The sequence below is a fragment of the Panthera leo genome, chromosome C2 (genome assembly GCF_018350215.1).
Source record: "Panthera leo isolate Ple1 chromosome C2, P.leo_Ple1_pat1.1, whole genome shotgun sequence".
Lineage (NCBI taxonomy): Eukaryota > Metazoa > Chordata > Mammalia > Carnivora > Felidae > Panthera > Panthera leo.
In genome coordinates this window covers 146,256,807-146,276,479 of record NC_056687.1, presented here as the reverse complement: position 1 = coordinate 146,276,479, position 19,673 = coordinate 146,256,807, and the positions used below count along the sequence as shown (strand labels likewise).

At 42.1% G+C, this 19,673-nt stretch overlaps 1 protein-coding gene across 1 annotated transcript in view; it reads left to right on the top strand.

Annotated features, from left to right (window-relative positions):
• The window catches only part of GADL1 (glutamate decarboxylase like 1), a 279,311-nt gene that overhangs the window by 148,719 nt on the left and 110,919 nt on the right, over positions 1-19,673 (top strand). The window contains exons 7-12 of the mRNA XM_042955688.1: positions 2,261-2,351; positions 5,819-5,925; positions 6,630-6,745; positions 12,474-12,553; positions 12,676-12,730; positions 17,763-17,879. Coding sequence (XP_042811622.1) covers positions 2,261-2,351; positions 5,819-5,925; positions 6,630-6,745; positions 12,474-12,553; positions 12,676-12,730; positions 17,763-17,879 — 566 coding nt within the window. The remainder of the gene's footprint in view (positions 1-2,260; positions 2,352-5,818; positions 5,926-6,629; positions 6,746-12,473; positions 12,554-12,675; positions 12,731-17,762; positions 17,880-19,673) is intronic.

Genomic DNA, 19,673 nt, shown 5'->3' with positions numbered 1-19,673 from the left:
GGGTGGCGCAGTCGGTTAAGCTTCCGACTTCAGCCAGGTCACGATCTCGCGGTCCGTGAGTTCGAGCCCCGCGTCAGGCTCTGGGCTGATGGCTCGGAGCCTGGAGCCTGTTTCCGATTCTGTGTCTCCCTCTCTCTCTGCCCCTCCCCCGTTCATGCTCTGTCTCTCTCTATCCCAAAAATAAATAAAAAACGTTGAAAAAAAAAAATTAAAAAAAAAAAAAAAAAAAAAAGAAATATCATCTGTTCCTTGGCCATCCCATCCCCCGTTTATAATCATTGCTTATGTTGGTCCAAACTGCCAAAGGTCAGTTTGATATTAGAATTTGTGAAGGGGTTTTAAATCCGAAAGGCCCAGAATATGCAAAAAGAAAAAAAAAATGCTAAGGAGGGTGTCCTTGCTATAAACAGGAATAGACGTGGAAGATACTGATGGACTCTTGGCAGTTGGTACTTGCCCAATTATTTCATCAAATCTAGCACAAATCTAGCAGGATCAAAACATGAAAACCCTTACGATGGTGTAAAAAAAAAAAACAAAAAAAAACGAACACATGGTAAGTTTCTGCCGTGATAGCTTCACAAGAAGACTTAACAACTATGATCTTTTGTAAATGCAGTAGCATGGTATTCGCCTTGGGCAGAAGTGCGATTCTAACTGTTAATATCCCATACACCCAGTGAGCAAGTTCCAAAGGTAAGAAAGTAACTTTCCCAAATATGCATTTCTCCGTGGGCTGTAAAGGTAATCTAGTGCTTAAGACCATACAGGCATTATGCTTGGTGAATTCTGACACTGAACTAAATTTAGTGGAAAGAACATAATAAAATCCTGGCTAAAAATAATTGCTTTATATTCCCTTGGGAAAGTCTGGTGTATGTATCAAAAACCCAGTTAGCATTTCAAAAGAAGAGATACATATCTTATTATTATAGTGCATGTCAGAAGTGGAGAATGACATTTAATGCAGTCGATTTTTCAGTTTACTGGATATTTTCCATAATGTTACCATGGAAATCAATCATAAATTAACGCGGAACTAAAAAAAAATCTTATTAAAATTACTTGTAGCAATGTCTGGTTTCCTCTGCCCGAGTAGAGGAAGTTTTCCACATATTATTTTTAAAAAACCATTTTCTTGGACTTTTGTTTTTTATCGAACCCCCAGTTTAAAGAGGGGAAAAAAAAAAAAAAGAAAACCTAAAACCAAACGCCGAGCGTTGTAATGAGAAGCCACTAACTAAAAAAGTTCCCAAATACTCAAATTTAGAAATAGACCTCCTGCCTCTTTGTTCTTTGTCATGCTGGGCTTCCTATGATTGAGAATGTCAAGTCAGTTAGCCTGGTGTGTGGTGTGAATATTCACACTGTGTAAAGCCAAGAACCTTTATGAGACCTTTTATAGGAGGGGGAAAAAAATAGAAAGTTGGAACTGGAGTTGAGTCTTAAAGGCTACTGCCTTTGAAGTAAGTTGAATTAGAAAGTTTATGTAAGCCGCATGATGACTCACATCTTAGTCCATCTACATAAGCCAGTTGCACTACGAAAAACGGTCTAATCTGAAAAATGAAAAGTCACTCCCCACCGGTAGCCCAGCGTGAACCCTGTTGGCGAGTGAAATGCGTTTAAAGATAGGGAAGTTAATATCAACATTTTCAGAAGACAAAGGCAGCAGGCTTTGATACCTGGACAAAGAGTTCAAATAATCCAGTTCTCCAGGGTTCTGGTTTGGATCTGGGGTGTTAGACAAAAGGGAGCAGATAAACCAGAGGTCTCGAGGTAGTGCCCAAGTTTTGCTTAGAAACATATTATTGTTCAGTAGAAATGGTTATGAGGTGGGTCTTCAACAAGTGTCTCCCTTGTACACAATTAGAATTTGAATTCTTTTTAAAGCTGTTGCATAATTTACATTCAGTAAAGTAGACAGATCTGAAGTGCTTAGCTTCATGTATTTGTACCTATCTGTGCATGAGTAACCATCACCCAGAGCAAGATAGAGACCATTTCTGGCACTCCGGGGGCTCCCTCAAGGCCCTTCCTAGACAGTATAACCTTCGCAAAGGTACCCAGAATTCTAACCTCAGTCTCCGTAGATCTGCTTTGTCTGATATTGAATGACATCTAAGTGGAATCATGCAGTGTATATTCTTTTGTATCTGGCTGCTTTTCCTGTCTGAAAGATTCATTTATGTTACTGCTGTATAGATAGTATTGGTCTTTTTTATCGCTGTGTAGATGAACACTCTGTTTAAATTTACAGACCATCCCAGATTTTTCAACCAGTTGTATGCTGGACTTGATTACTACTCCTTGGTGGCCCGATTTATGACAGAAGCCTTAAACCCAAGTGTGTAAGTGCCATTTTACTGAACTCTTACACAGAGCATGCATTAGAGATGTTTTTTAAGTAGGTGAAGTTTTATTTTGTGAATTTCTATTTAATGGTTTCATTTGTACAGTGTCATCATAAATAATGGAATGATACTTAGCAGTATTTTAAAGAGCCGTTTGATTTGATAGTGGGACTGTGAGATGGTTAATGCAGGCATGGTTATCTCCACCTACCAAATGAGAAAATTGATAAAGCAACTTGTCATTCATTCCTGCATGAAAAGTCATGTCTCTGCCAAGTGCTGGAGGGATACGTTGAATAAAAACAAACCTTGACTTTGCCTTCACGAAGCAAAAAGTCTAGTGAGATAGAGATGCTCCATGCAAATTGATCAAAATTATCCACACAAATTGATCTAAACCTTTAATTCACATATGAAGAAGACGTGCATGATGCTATAAATATAAGTGGACAATTTTGTTAGTTGGGAGCTCAGGAAAGTCTTTGAGGAAATGACGACGAAGAGTTGAAGAATGAGTATAAGTTAACTAGGTGAAAAGAGGAAGGATGAATTTCAAACAGAGGAGCAGCATGTACAAAGGCCCTGTGGCAAGAGACAGCGTGATGTACCTTATAAACTGAAAGATCTTTGCAGGTGTGGCTGAATAAGCTATGGGGAGTGTGATGGAGAATGTGATTGGAGAAATGGATAGAAACCAGATATGCAGGACCCAGTGGGCCATGTTTATGAGTTATCCTAAGTACAAAGGAAAGGCTGTAAAGGTTTCTAGATCATGAGGGACCATTTGCTTATTGAAAAGATCACTGGAAATATGGAGAGTGGATCGAGGGGACCAATCGGGAGGGAATTATCTTAGGCGAGAGAGGACAGTAGCTTGGACTTAGACAGAAGTGATAAGAATAGAGAGAAAAACATGTGTTTAGAAGATAAAACAGAAAGGCCTGGGTAATATATCAGAACTTGGGAATGAGGACAAGAAGGAGGTTTATAAAATGTTGCCTGGGTTTCTGGCTTTTGTAGCTGGGTTGACTGTCATTTTATTCATTGACACAAGAAGCATTAGAAGAGGGGACTGGTTTTCAAAGATATGGTAAAAAAAAGGCAAGAGCAAGAATTTAATTTTCAGTTGTGAGCAATTGAGTTTACAGTGACTTTGAGATATCCAAGAGTATGTATCAACCAAGCTGATATCTCTATGAAAGGGATCAGTTTAGAAGTTGTGGTGAATGATGATAATTGAAATGGTAGGCGTGGATGGGATTCCTGAAGTCAGTAAAGCTCAAATCTTTCTGTTCATTAGAATCAACCTGGGACATTTCCAAAAAATGTATTGAGGCCCAGGTCCCAACCCAGACCAATTAAATCTGAATTTCTGTGGCTATGTCCCAATCACCGGTATATTTTCAAAGCCAAACAAATGATTTTGATGAGCAGGATGAAAACACTTTGAATAAAAACAAATCAGGAGATGGAGAAGCAGTGTCTGCAGGACAGAGTATAGAGTGAGGATAGAACACAGGACTGAGCCTTGAGGACATCTAATATTTTACCATCAGGAGGAGGAAGGCTAGCCTACTATGGAGAGAGAGAGAGAGAGAGAGAGGGGGGAAGGAGAAAATCAAACAGGAAGGCATGGAAGCCATGGAGGAGAGTGTGTCTAGAATCATATGCTGTTGAATACTGACTGAAGACAGAGGTTCAAAATTGTCCCCAGAACTGGCAGCATGGATGTCATTGGTGACTTCAGTTAGAGAAGGTTTTGTGGCATAATGCGAGATGATACCAGCTCACAGTGAGTAGAACAGTTAAGTGGTAGATAGGCCAGAAGAGAGAGTTAAATTACCCAACTCTGTGAACCTTTCCTTGTGGATCTTGGGTTTTCTACCTTCCTTCCTGGGTTCTTTCAGTTGAAACACTGAGAGGTTTACAAAACGTTCAATCGCTGCTAAGCTGAACAATCCCCTCGAAATGTGAGGTCCTGAGAGCATCCCATGATGTCTTCTTCTCCTCTTCCATGCCTGTTCTCAGGTTCAAAGTTTGGCTGGCTTTCAAAGGCAGCCTTAAAATTAATATTTTTAAAAAAGTGGATGATTATCTCACCATTTTTCAGGTACACATAAACGTATATACTTTTCCCCACACTTTTGCTATGTGTAAACTGGTTGCCTAGCATAGTTGAAAATAGAACTTGGATTGTTTGCAAGATGACATGATGTCTGGAGAGTGCTTGGCACATAGGGAGGTGATACATTGTGGTGTTCTGTTTTGTTGTTTCGTTTCATTTCGTATTTTTGTTTTGCCCTGTTTCCAACGTTTTCCCTTCCAGATGTTAAAATATTTGCATTAAACCCTGTGACTGTAAGTCTAAGTGTGTCTGTTTAACGTACATATTTAGAGTACCCATTTATTCAGATACACTTTAATGTACTGGCCCGATTGTCAGAGAAGGAGAATATAGACAGTCTCCGTCAGGTTATCTGGAGAAAGAAATGACTCAAACATCACAAAACAAGACATGGTAATCTTCCCAGGTTGGTTCTCGGGGAAACTGCTCTAGATGGAACTGAGCGAGCAGGATGTGTATTAAGGAATGCCTTTGGGATCAACATGGGTGAGGGGAGGGGAAGGCAGCAGGAGTGGAGGGAGACAGGAGTCCAGCTGTCATGCAGGCTCAGTGACAACCTTGGCCGACTCCATGGAGATCTCTGGAGCTACAATGGCCCTTTAGAGTGGTCTGGGGTTGGGTCCACGTGACCGTTACACCTCCAGCTAGCCCAGTCATAAGAGGAAAGGTTGTGACCTTGGGAAAGGTGGCTCCCTGAAGCTGATGCAGTTCCCAAGGGGCTAACTTAGTTTCTCTGGCAATAGCAGCTCAGCCCAGAGCAACAAACCCTCCAGTGACAGGGGATTTGGGTAGTGCTTTGCAATAAAATCACCACCTAATAAGAGATGCCCCGCAGAGTACTTCCCATCTGCACAAACACAGGAATGTAAGAGAGGAAACCCTAGCTCAAGATTCGTAGTTTCCATGTAGAATATCTAGAGCTGACTGTTAGGGTACTCATGGTTGTAATCTAGTAACACCTGGTTACCATGACAATGGTTTTTCTTTAACCGGCATCCAAAGCAGCATCCAGAGAATAAAGTGGCCACTGCTCATAGCTAATGTAAAAACTCTAGATGCACTGCCTTTATCTCTCCCTTCCCGTAAATTAAGACTTCTGAAGTAGCTTGCATATCCCTAAGGCCACCAGCTATTGGCATTTATCAAATCATGACCAGCGCTATCACTGACTGCACATGTCTCTATTTCCAATGGGATAAATGGCCCAAGACTCTACAGAGGCTCCACCCACAGGTCCATAGCCACTTGGTTTAATAAAACTCTGTGTGCATTTCTCGGGACACCAAAGGGATGGTTTGACTCTAGTCATAGAAGTGAAGTGTTTTTTATATCTATCTAGTTATACGTATGAGGTGTCCCCAGTGTTTCTGTTAGTGGAAGAAGCGGTTCTGAAGAAAATGATTGAATTTATTGGCTGGAAAGAAGGGGATGGAATATTTAACCCAGGTAAGTACAGCTAGTTATTGCCATCTCCTTTCCATTGCAAACATGTAAACATTTATTTATGTATTACGTGAGGAACAACTCCTTGAAGATTTACATATTCCAAAAGGTTGGATATTAATAATGCTATTTGTTGAGAATCTAGCGTGTTCCTCTTCCCGGAGTGACAACATTTTGCATAAATGCTAAATAACTGACGTAAATTTTAAACAAATAAGATATCTACCATTTAGGATTTATATCTAACAAATGAATTTATCTGCTCCTGGGAATTTGGAAGGGCTAGAAGTTTTTCAGTCAATTTTACTTGAGAAGATTTCTGAATCACATTTTGTTTATCCTACGGTCCTTTATTGGGACCGTAGATGAGCATGTATTATCATTTTATTAATCAGGTGACAGAATATTATTAACTATGAAGACTTGGGTACTGGCCCTCGTCCTTCGATTGAAACTCTTAGTTTGGAAAAACTCTGGCATGAGAGAATAGAGCCAAACGCCAGTCTTTGCTGAGGTTGGAAATTGCTGGAACTGGAGGTTAGGAAGTGTGTAGGAGTGATGTGTGGGACGCGGCACTCAGAAGACTCTTCCGGAGATTTGTCATTAGACTAGAACAGCTACGGCCATTCATGTCTTGCACGGTGGTTGGCACTTAGGGAGCTATACTTTCATGCTATAAATATGCCATTTCAATTTTGTTTTTGCAGGTGGTTCAGTGTCCAATATGTATGCAATGAATTTAGCTAGATACAAATACTGTCCCGATATTAAGGAAAAGGGGCTGTCTGGGTTGCCAAGATTAATCCTTTTCACGTCGGCAGAGGTAAAAAAATTATTTTTGATATCAGTTACAGATTTTCTGAGAATGCATTATTTAAGAGGGTTTGGTGTGTTTGGGGCGTCTGATATGCTTTTATCCTATCCATGTGTGACTAATATGCCTAAGTCTAACATCATATTTTCTTCCAAAGGAAATTCTGACGGGTTGGATATCGTAACCCCTGGCCACTCAGTTTTGTACATCACCTTGATTTAAAATTTACAGTCTATCACATTTTTCTTTGAGAAAGGAGAACATTCAATTTGAAAGCGCTATCTCTTTCTGTGAATCTCTCCTTCGAGTGTCTTATTTATTAGAACTTATCAGCTATGTCAGAAGACTCGCGTCTCCTTGTAAAACTGATGGCTTTGAATGGCTAACACAAAGGCTTTTCAAGAGGATAGGGAGGTGTTCAGAAACAGTGACCATCATACACACACACACACACACACACACACACACACACACGCTTTCGTGTTGCCACAGTGCCCTATCTCCTTTTACTCTCCACCAAAGTAGGAGGTCCGATTTTAAGTAAGTGCTTTGGCTTTGAGCTAAGCTGCCTGGATTCAATTCCTGTCTCCACTACTAACTATCCGAGTGACCTTGGTAAGTCGATTAACTCCTCCATGCCTCAGTCTCCTAATTTGTTAAAATAAGCATCAGTTAGCTGTTGTATGCACCGAATTATCCCAAAGTCCAGTGGTGTAGAACTATAGCTATCTCTCAGTGCTTATGAGCCTTGAGATAGGCCAGTTCTGCAGCTCTTGGCTGAGCTCTCTTATCTGGCTGCCCAATGGCTGATCCAGGAGTGGGCTTGACAGGGGCAACTCCAGTGAGTTCTCTCTGCTCCACGTGTCTCATCCTCCAGCAGGCTAGTCCAGGTGTGTTGTCACGACCGGGGTGCAGGTGAAAACAGCCTGGAAACCCACCAGGCCTCTTGAGTCTAGGCTCAGAACTGGCACATTTTCGTTGGTCTAACTATGTGACGGGAAGGAACCCAGATCCAAGAAGTGGAAAAACAGACTCTGTCTCTTAAGGGGCCTCGATGCAAGGTCATCTGGCAAAGGGCATGAGTACAGGGAGAGGCGAACAATTCGGGGCCATCGTAGCAAGCCAGCAGGCACAGGAGCTCAGCAGTCACAGATGAGTGGGGTGTGCCAGGGATCGAATGAGTTAATGCATGTGAAGTAGGATCCGGCACATCACAGATACACAGAGGTGCTAGATTTATTAGTAGGAGGAGAATCACCTAGCTACAGTAATGTGGGTAGAATACCTAGCTACAGTAATGTGGCAAAGCTGAAGTACCATGTTATCTGAAAGGGATTCTTATTTTCCTTTTCTCTTTTTGTGCGATTCCAGTGGGTGCCTCTGTCCGTCCCACCACTGCCTCTTCCCCGCATCCCTGGCCGGAAGAGTTTAGCTTCTGTTCCTTCTGTGATAATCCAAGGTCTCTTGTCAACCACACGAGGCGGGCAAAATCTATGAGTTCTCTGTTATTTCCGGCTGGGCTTTCCCGTATCTGTTATTTTCTTTTGAGAGCATGAGTTATTAGGGTAGGAGAACCCCCATGTTTTCCTCCGTGTCTGTCTAACCTTTGTTCTGATTGGTTCAGTGCAAAGTGGGCAGCAAGTGTGGGAAGTGTCTGGAAGGAATCATCTAATCTGAGATTCTTAACTCAGCCACCTGAGGCCCTTCCCAAAACCTTCTTGCGGTGAAGCCAGTGAAGAATGTTTGCGAATATAGTCATCTGGGGAAAATACTTGGTTCTTTGGGATTATTATGGAGTAGAGTTCCCCTCTCTGGGTTCCAAACTTCGGTATTTCCGTTGAAGGAAGCCAGCATATGGGAAATGCAAAGTCCATTCTGCGTTTGAATGGCCACTTCCACGCCTGTAAAAGCAGATTCATAGAGCCCCTGCTATCAGCTCAGGGCTTTTACTCTTGCCTTCTTGATTCTTTGGTTTTACTAGAGGTCTTTTCTGGAATAATTGTTCTGGAAAAGGGGAAGGAATTCTACTGTGGAAGCCTAGAATAGAGATCATACCTGCAAGAGGTCAGTGACACAGGTGTAGCTAGCAGATTGGGAGTGAAAAGGTAGTGAGACCTCATGCAGCTGGGAAACCAGAACGAGTATGTTTTTAAAAATCTCTGCTGGAGCTATCTATGCAAAAAGAGGTAAAATATATGCCCTGGCTGAAATATATGCCAGCAGAAGATGGAACCAGAAACCCAAGAACTAGAGCCACGTCTTAGTTTACTCCGGCTGCTGTAACAAAATATCATAGACCAGGTGGCTTAAACAACAGACATTTATTGCTCACAGTTCTGGAGGCTGGGAAGTCCAAGATCAAAGTGGTGGTAGATTTAGTATCTGGTGAGAGCCTGCTTCCTGGTTTGGGGACCACCGTGCGCTCATGTGGCCTTTCTTCAGCTTATGCTTGTGGACAGAGGGAGATGTCTCTGTCTTCTCTTCCTATGAGAGTCTCACGCTTGTGATTTTATCCAAACCTCATCCCATCACAGTGGGGGGTTAGGGGTTAAACACATGAATTTTGAGGGGACACAAACACTCAGCTCACAACAACGTGAATTCTAAAGGAAAACTCCATAGCTTTGAACACACCATAGCTCCAAATGTATATTTTCATTCCATCCATCCAGACCCTACCTTGCGGCTCATTCCTTTCCCTGCTTCTGCCAGAGAGCCTGAAGTCATAGTATTGCATTATTTTAATTCATGTTTTGGTGATCACCTTCAAAGCAATCCATTAGTTAAAAAAAAAACCAAGAATTAAAGAAGGCTGTGTTTCCTCAATGGTCTTAAACCCTGTGTTATAGTCTTTTTGCTATATCTCTCTTGCTTACTTTTAGGTGTTGGCCCTTGGCCCGGTGATTATTTGATTATTTGTGAGTATAAGCAATATTAGGTGGTCTTCTTTTTCCAGTTTTTACGAGGCCTTCGGGGTGACCACTCCATCTCTGTCTTGCACCATCGGATGTAGATTATAGGCACGCTCCACTGAAGGTGTTTTTGCATACTGGAGCTTTTGACCGCGATCCGATTGTTGATGTGGACCTAGAACATCATAACAGAGACACCTGCACTGTCAGTGTATCCACAGCCGCCTCTGCAGGCTGAACAGGAACCAAAGAGAGGGGACACTTGGAGAAAAGTAACAAAAGTCATAAATCTATGGCTTGATTAGCAGTGAGATATGAATTCCCCTGAAGTTACAGAAATCATAGGTTTGGAATTCAAGTCATCGTGGGAATCAGCATCAAGCAGCGATCGTTGTCTGCTACTAAAAAGTGAGGGGAGGAAAGAAACTCTCCCCTCCCAGCCCAGCCAGCCGTTGGCCTAGCTCCTCTCTGGCAGGATGGAGACTGGGGTGGGGTGAGAGAGGCCAGGTGCACTTCTCAGGGTCGTGCCTCCTCACCACCTCATTCACTGCCCTCTCCGTGGCCCTTCTCTCTAGGCAAGTGTGACCTGAGTTTGAATGTTACTTCAGGTGTTCTCCACAGGCGAGCAGGTGCTTCCTACGATGTCAGGCTGGGTTCCGACCCTGCTTTAGGAATTGAGCCAGCTGTGTGCTCTTGGAGAAGTCCTTGTACAACATCCCTCTCCCTCATTCCCCAACACATGACCTGCACAGACCCCACCGCCTGGAGCTCATTTGAGCATCGGATTCGTCAGCACCAGGAGGGAGTCCAATTGTCCAGAACACCATCTATGGGAGGGGAAAGCGGTGCTTCACCGAGAAGCCCAAGGTCACAGAAAAAATCCTTTCTGGAATCAGAAAGGAAAACGTCAGTGCAATCCTGTCTTTCATGTAGACACTTGCTGTTTTATCTTGATAGAAATAAAAGCCCACTGAGATTTTTGTGTCTTCTGTAGGACGAATGAAACCTGAGGGCAGATTGGGTCTTAGAATGGCTGACTGACTTCTTTTGCCGGAGACGGGAGCAGCCACCATTTGTTTCTAAATGCAGCCGTTACTTCCAAACTCCAACCTTCTAGGTTTTTCCTTTCCTTGAAACTACTAAGCACGTCTAAAGCATTGCCTTCCTTTTTTTTCCCCCCTTCCAGGGCTCTTTGCTTCCTCTGATGCTTTCAGATGTTTAGACTTCAGTTTCGCAGACATTTTTTTTCAATCTGTCCCTATCCATCTGAGAATGACATTGGACTATACTTTGCCCTGAAGCACCTGAAGATAGCTCCACTGAAGCTATTCTCTCTCTGATTACCGGTTTTTTACTCAGCAGATCCATTACTTTGGGACATTTTGCTATTTCTTAGGCCAAAGCAATGGGATTTTCCTTATTGGCAGATGTCCGTGGGCTAGGCTACACTTTATTATTACGAGATCAATAATTGTTTGGTTGCCAGAGCCCAAGTCTCTGGTGAGAAATAATTCACCTTGGCTGTGTGTCACCTTAGCTGTGGTGGGCTGATGTAGCAAGTAGAGAATTAATTACATTTTCATATACATTATTACTCCTCAATATGCATATGTTCTTGTAACAATTTGAAATGAATGCATCCTACAGGCACTTGGCTGTGTCCTATTTGATACTTGGAAATTAATTATTTAGGCTGGTTTCATTTTTCCTGATGGTGTTACTTCTGCATTTATTTTTACAGAGTTAAAAAAAAGAGCTTCCAATAAAACTCTCTTGACAAAGGAAGAAAAAACTTACCACATTTGAGGGAATATATCAAGTTAAGTGTGAAGGCATGACTACTCTTTTAATGTATTCATACCTACAAATTAAATTACTAAGGGTTTTTGGTACAATAATGTCCTTTCGCACCTTCATTTTTTCTGGCATGAAACAGAATTAATTGACCACCTGTCCACACTAATGTATAAAGAGTGACATCTCCAATGTTTGAATGCTAATTATTTTATAGGCTTTATGTAGTAGGAAAAAAAGTCCCAACAATCTAAAGCAAATACTACCATTTCCAGTAGGAAATAGGTCAGACCTAATTTTAGAGCCACATTTGAGCCTCATTCACACCAGGGCTGCAGAAAGTAGTGTGTCCATAAATTACTATTACTTTCGTTATTGTGGTTTTAGCCGCGTTCCTGATTGCCTAATTTTGATCTTACGTTTGATACTGAGCCAGATTCGTCAAGGGTCTGATCTGCAGTTTATAAGCCATTGTTTGCTTTTGAGAACAATTAAATTCTGCTGTGGTTTGTGATTGTAGTTATGGAAGCAGAGTCTTGCTCCCTCCTTGGAGGGTTTTGAGTCAGCAGTGGACTAGATTCTGTTTCCATTAATGTTGAGTCTTATTATAGCGTCAAGAGAAACTTCTCTCGATGTTATGGAAAAACAACAGCCTCCAGTGACCAAGTTTGTTCCATATGTCAGGTTCTGTGTTAAGCCCTTTACATGTATTTATTTCTATGAAAAACAAATGAATTCGCATTGACACACCCACTTTAAATTAGCAAACTGAGGCTTGGAGAGTGTACATTATTTTCTCAAGATTCCATAGCTGTAATTGGAATTAAATCCTAGTTTCTCTGATCCCAACCAAAGTCGATGTTTTCAACCACTGTATTAAGGAGCTCATTTAAGTGACTACTTTCTTTTTTCTTTTATGGAATCATGTTCCAAGGATTGGGCTCAGCCATATGACTTGAGATAATAGGCAATAGTTTTTTCATGCTGTGTGTTCATGTTTTCCTTTTTCTCCCTTGTCCCTTTTGATTTAGTGTCATTACTCTATGAAGAAAGCAGCCTCCTTTCTTGGGATTGGTACAGAGAATGTTTGCTTTGTGGAAACAGATGGAAGGTAATGGGGACAGGATCCGGAAGCCTGGTGGGCGGAGGGGGAATTCATACTTTTTAAAAAAGCAGTACCGATGTCTGTTCACTACTAAACATAACTGAACGTCTCAAATCTGTGTCTCTTAGAGGTAAAATGATACCTGAGGAACTGGAGAAGCAAATCTGGCAAGCCAGAAAAGAGGTGAGAGGGGAGAAAAAGAGGGAAGGAGAACGTAGGCATGTGTCTGGATACAAAGGAGAGAATTGCAGCAGCCAGACCCGTTTCTGTGTGTGGGAGAGAGAAGAGAGCTGGTTCTGGTTAGCACTAAAATAGGGAAACTCATTTACAGATGTTCTATTTCCAGGTGCTTGGCTGTCCATGTTCTGTGCAGTTTCTCAGATGTTCTCATTCCCAGGTGGCTGGAGCCTACTAAAACACTGACATCACCATATTCTGGATTCTTGCCTTGAATTAGCCTTCAAAGAAGAGCCCAGCCTCTCCAGCAGGACCCCTGTAGCCACTCTCCTACCTAACTACTGCCTGAGAATTCTATAGGCCAGACCAGGTGTCTCTGGGTTGCAGTCAGAATGATTTTGATTTCTTGAGCAATCTGCCCTCCCAGGTTGCTTCCACGCAAAGCCCATGGCATACTCATCACCTTATTTTGGGTATGGGCCTAGTATTTCAGCTCTGGCAGAATGTCCTCCCTTCCTTAGCTGCCAGAATATATTAAAGCTGACATACCCATTGCTGGGAAGGCAAGGCCTGGCCCCCTCACCTGCCATATTCCAGCTAAGGCTGGCCCTGACACCTGCTTTTTGGGGGCGTGGTTGTCTTGGTGGCCGCCATCTTGCTTCTTGGACCCAAAGCCTGCTGGGTTAGGTGCACCTGCTTCATTGCTTCCCTCCCATCCCACCACATCTCTCGCCGCTCTTGGAGCTTCAGACTATTCCCCTGTGTTTCCAGTACATAGTGCTGGCATCAGGTTTGCAACTGTTGTAGCTGCTGAAAACCAGAAAGGCCAGCCTTGAGCTGGGATAGAAGGATCTCCTTATACGAGTTCACACTCTAAGAAGGATAGGCTCTTTATTTTACTTTTTTTTTTTTGTACAAATCTTTATTTGTACTTTTTATTTTAATGCTTTTTTGTTATTTTACTCTTCACATTTTTAATTTTTCCTAAAAACCACCTTATCACCAGAACATGCTTGCTCATTGCATTTGGGTTGAAATTCTGTACTTAAAAATTCTGCCTTTACTACAGGTGTTCTGGCTTTAGTTGTGTGTCCTTAGATCTATATTTATCTTTTTTTTTAACATTTTGATGACAAGTGGGCTTGATAGCTGTCTGGTGAGACAGATTATCAGATTTCATTCACTCTCAGGTAAAATTCTATATGACAACCTGCTTGTTCTGCTGTGAACCACAGATATTGTGTTCTAATTTTATCCTTTTTCCCCCTAGTTTTATCTTTTTCTACATACTCCTATCAAAGAGAACTTTGTTTATGTCGTTAATGCTTTTCTGGGGGCGGGGGGGCGCGGAAAATCGATTGTGCTTTCCGTATGGTTCATAGAATTCCTTCCTTCCTCCTTCCCCACTCTCTTTTCACTCTTTCTTTCTTTCTTGAATTTTAAACTTTTTATTATGGAAAATTTCAAATATATAAAACCTAATATAATGAGCCTCTCTATACCCATCATGCAACTTTGAAATTGTTAGCTTCTGCTCTGTTCTGTCTACACCCCACCCCCTTCCACTACCACTAGATTAGTTTGAAGCCAGTCTCACACATCGTATCATTTGATCTATAAATAGTTCAGTATATCTGTAAAAGGTATATACTCTCTCTTTATTAAAAAAGAACACACACATACCATTACAAGAAATAATTTCTTAATATCATCAAATTTTTACTCTATATTAAAATTTCTCCTATTGCATTTTTTAAATAGTTGGCATGTTTGAATAAGGATTCAAGGTCCATATGTTGCATTTGGTTGATTCATCACACAAATCTTTTCTTTTTTTTTTTTTAATTTTTTTTTAATGTTTATTTATTTTTGAGACAGAGACAGAGCATGAATGGGGGAGGGGCAGAGAGAGAGGGAGACACAGAATCGGAAGCAGGCTCCAGGCTCCGAGCCATCAGCCCAGAGCCCGACGCGGGGCTAGAACTCACGAACCGCGAGATCGTGACCTGAGCTGAAGTCGGACGCTCAACCAACTGAGCCACCCAGGCGCCCCCACACAAATCTTTTCTAATCTGTAGCTTACCCCGCCTCCTTTTTTCTCTCCCTGCAATTGATCTGTTGAAGAAACCAAGTTTTTTATCCTGTAGAGTTTTCCACATTGTGGTTTTTGTCGATCACATCAAGAATTTGAGAATCTAAGTGTTCCCTTCCCTATACAATCCATCTGTTCTCTATATTCCCTGTAACTTGACAGTGAGATTTTGAGAGTCAGTGAGACTTAGGTTGGAATTTTTACCAGGAAGGCTTCTTCACAGGTGGCGTTTTGTCCTTCAGTCGGGACACATCTCCTGTCTCTTTTTGTGCTGCCATTGATCCGTGGGCTCTGGTATTATTGGTCCATCAGTTACAGACGTCTGCTTCGGCTTCTCACCCCATGAATTCTGCTGCCATGGATGATCTCTGTCCATACCTGTTATTTCCTTAGGTGATGTTCTAATTCATTCCCTTGTTCCTCCTTCATTTAATGGCAGGCTTACTACCATAAAGAAAACCTTCCCTCACTCCTGTTTGGTTTCCCAAGAGGAACCGTTGGCACAGTGAGGGCAGGATAAATGTTTTATTCTTTCTCCTTATTTACCAGTTTTCATATTAATGAGTTAGTTGCCTAGCATCCGTTAAAGATAGCCAAAGCGACTTTTCTTCTTTAATATCATGAAGGATGCATGCTCTAGCATATTTGATGGGTTTTATTCTGCTTCAGTCATTAGTACTTTCATTGTTCAAATTTTTGTTTGTTTTGACAATGAAAGTACGTGAAAATTGACATATCCTGAAGTTGAGAACTTGAAAAGACGAGTTTTGAAAAAGTGAAAATCGCTTTAGGGACACTTAAAAGTAGGGCGATGGGGTGAGAGTGGGTATGTTTCCTCAGTTTTCTTTCAAGTTAGTTAAAACTTGAGTCTAGATTCACCGAGGACAAACCTTGTGTCTGTTCTGAGATAATACCTGGCGATTAGCTTCGTTTTCCAGTAGCTTCAGACCTTGCTCTTCTGTTTCAAGCTTTTAACTCGTGTTGCTACAGATGTGGGGCCAGTGCATCAGTTTTTTTTCTGCTGGGATTCAGTTCCCCAGCCCACCACAATCCATTAAAAATCTGTTGAGCAGTGACCTTTATTTGACGCCATTACAAAGATGCCGAAAACCACAGGAGCATCAGAAGTTCTTATGAAAAGATCAAACTCGTATAACCACTGGATATTCGAAGGTGCTTTTGTGTATGAGTGTTTTCAGTGACAAACTTTTGTAGGGAATACACCTCATCAGCAGCACGCAATCAATCCTGTTCCCACTGAATTTTCTCACTGATAGCATGAGATATGAGAAAGGGAAAAAAAATGGAAGGTTAAATCCAGATTGCAAAAGTTTAATTTCTGGGCCTGGTATTTATAGCTAGGTTGTTAAAAAGGTGCGGAAAACTCATTAATAGGCTATAATAGCCTGCAAAGGTATTTTTTCACAACTGTTCAGGGTGTCATAGGGTTTATAAGGAACAGTCCAAACATGAAAGGCACCTTAAGTGCTTTTAGGAAATTACTTTTTCTCTTAATGATTGATGTAAATCTGGTCTCATTTTATTTAGGTCACCGACATGATAAAGACGTAATCTGTTGGTAGTTGATCGCAGGGAAGAATTCCTAAAGCCTATGGTTCCCCAGGGTCTCTATCCCCTACTGGCCCTGCTCTAACAGGTTTGGATGGACTGGATTCCGTGTGTCACCAGTGTCTCCCCAGATGGCCAATGGAGTCACTGTGTACCATCACTTTGTTTCCCGTGCATCTCAATTTAAAGAGGTGGACCAAGTGTCTTTGCTCTGCTTCTCTTTCCACTGAGAAGTAACGTCCTTCTGTCAAAGGTCAGCTAAATGGGAATGAGTCAGGTTCAACCGGAACACCACCTGACATTAAATGGGACGTAAGAACAACTGAACTTCAAGATAAAACAGAGAAAACTAGGACTCCGTCCTAAAGGGAGGTAAAATGACTTTTATAGGCAGTAAACGTTCTTGTCACTTGTTCCCCAGGAGCTCTAGAATCTTCGGATTCTCCCTGCTTCCTCCACCCCTACTTCTGTGTGCAAATTTTCCCTCCCAAGTCACTTCCACAGTGAGCAGAGCCTCTTTGCTGACATACGGGGATGGATCTATGAGGTCAACAACCTCATGTGCTTCCCTCTATCTGGCTGCTCTGAAGTTCCTTATGGGGCCAGGGCATCTGGCTTGCTTGGCTACAATTGCCATTCATCTCTGCGTGTGTTCCCACAGTCTCCCTCCCCCACCCCATTTCCCTCTGGCACCTGTTCGCTCTACAAGATGTAGCCACGGGCTGTATGAAGAGGCATAATCGCGGTAGGAGTGATGCAGGTTCTCTTTTCTAGCACTTTCTAATGGATTTCTCTGTGGGGCACCCATCTTGGCAAGTGTCGCCCAGTGAGGTTACTTTATCCCCTCGGATACCACTTTGTACCTGAGCACACACTCTTTGTTTTGTAGCTCTGCTTACTTTGCAAAGTGACAGGCAGACGGGCCTCCACGGTTTGCCCCTGGAGCTGCTTGTTTTCCAGTCGTCCTCCTGGTTATTTTGTGGAGGCGCAACCACGCGGGCACCCAGGCCCCAGTGACATGCCCCCAAAAGGAGTTAGCGATCGCATAGAACGCCAGCCTGCCACTGGGCAGAGCATCCTCACTTTCCGTGTGGGAAATCTGAGAGCGTAGAATACTACGGAAAGAAAATGAGAATAAAAAGGGTTACGATGAGTATCAAGTTGGGACCAAGGACTCTTGCTGTCACAGCATTGTCCCAGTTTCCCTGACCTCTCTGAGATGAGATTGCGGAGGAGTTGAAAAGCACTCTGCAGGAGTGGTCACCTCCGACGGAAGCCCGTAGATCTCTGGATGTATAACCGTTCTGTTTACCAACCTGCTACAGGACAAACATAGTGGTGATGGTGACAGTTCTTGTCTGTGGGTCCTCCTCACAGGGAGCAGCTCCGTTTCTCGTCTGTGCCACCTCTGGTACCACCGTGCTGGGAGCCTTTGATCCTCTGGATGAAATAGCGGACATCTGTGAGAGGCACGGCCTCTGGCTTCATGTGGATGTAAGTGCATTTGTCTGTACCCATTGGTTCGACTTCCTCGTCTGTTCGCCGCTGCGGTGGGATGTCTTTCATGTTCTCAGAAACTAGACGTGAGGTCCCAGCTACTTTCATTTGTGTATTTCTTTCTTTAAAAAAATTTTTTTTAACGTTTATTTATTTTTGAGAGAGAGAGAGAGAGAGAGAGAGACAGAGTGTGAGCGGGGGAGCGGGGGGAGCAGAGAGAGAGAGAGAGAGAGGGAGACACAGAATCCGAAGCACGCTCCAGGCTCTGAGCTGTCAGCACAGAGCTCGACGAGGGGCTCGAACTCATGAACCGCGAGATCCTGACCTGAGCCGAAGTCGGACGCTTAACCGACTGAGCTCCCCAGGAGCCCCAAGCGTATATTTCTAATTAGGGGAAATACATATGTCATTTTCCATAAGGTAATAAAGAAGAAGATGCCAAGACTTGGTGTAAATTTTGGTTTTGCTTTCCAGATTCTATTTTATTTCCTCTTCTCCCGTGAACCATTTCCTCTGGTCCCTTCAATCTAGTACTGTCATGATGCGGGTGTGGTATGAGGGGCACAGTGAACTACAGAATCAAGAGACTTTGACTTTGGGTTCTAACTGGTCTCTTCTTCATTGTGACCTCACCCGTTTGGGCTTTGGTTTCATTTATAAAGAGGGAGATAGCTGATGTGGTCTGTGAGGTATCTTCTAGCTCTAAAATGACATGATTCCAATCAGCTGGAAAATGCAAAAAGCTGCATTACATAATTGCCTGCTATAATTACAGCAGGTTTTGTCTGGATCCCTCGTAGATAATTATTTGAGAGGGACTGAGATAACTTGCATTCTTCATAATTTCCTAACTTAAAGAATGGACTTTTTTTTTTCTAATTAATTTTGTAAGTCCTGGGGCTCTTCCTAATACATTTTCCCTTAATTAAAGGTAACTCTTTAAATTCTACTGATCCAGGGTTAATAATTTGAATTCGGCCGGTTCTGAATGCTTGTCGAGCTTTTGGTTTTCCTTTTCTTTTTATAAAACGAGGAGTTAATTAGTTTGATTCAACCTAATAGAAGGGATGGTTGAACATACTGATGACACCATAGGGAACTTTCTTCTGGCAAGTGAGTGATTCATATCCTCCTTAGCAGAAAAATAAAGCACGCTATTTTTGACTTTCTGAACGGAAGGTAACTAAGCATTTGGGGGATATACCTACACACAATTTTATAGTTTGTATGATTTTATGCTTTCAAAGTACAGTGCCTGGGTTACAGAGAGAATTTTTCAGCAGCTCAAGGCTTTCATTAAGCATATGCTAATATTTGGTAAAAGCAGCAGTGATGTAAATCTCGCTAGAGTCACCGGCCCTATTAGTATGCCGATGGCAATGCTTCAGGTAGATTATTTGTGACTTTAAGTGGGATTGTCGCATTTGTACTTGTTCACATTTCAGCTTTTATCTTATTGATTTTTATAGACTTAGGAGCATAATAATACATTCCGTCCTAAAAGATAATATGAAGTGAGTACTCTGTGACTGTGGAAATACGGGGAAAAAAATCAAGTATATCAGCAGTTATACTTAAAAATTCCATTCTCATAAAAGAAACATCAAATATGGATTATGTAGTTTAGGGAAAGCAGAGCAGGTACAGCAGTTTCTAAATTGGGAGTGAGATTAAAGACTTAAGAGAGGCTCAGAGAGAATTGTGATTTATAAGTATGAATGAAAACCTCCCTAGATTTTCAAAAAAAAGAAAAAAAAAAGAAAAAAAAGAAGGTTGACATTTTTTTTTAAT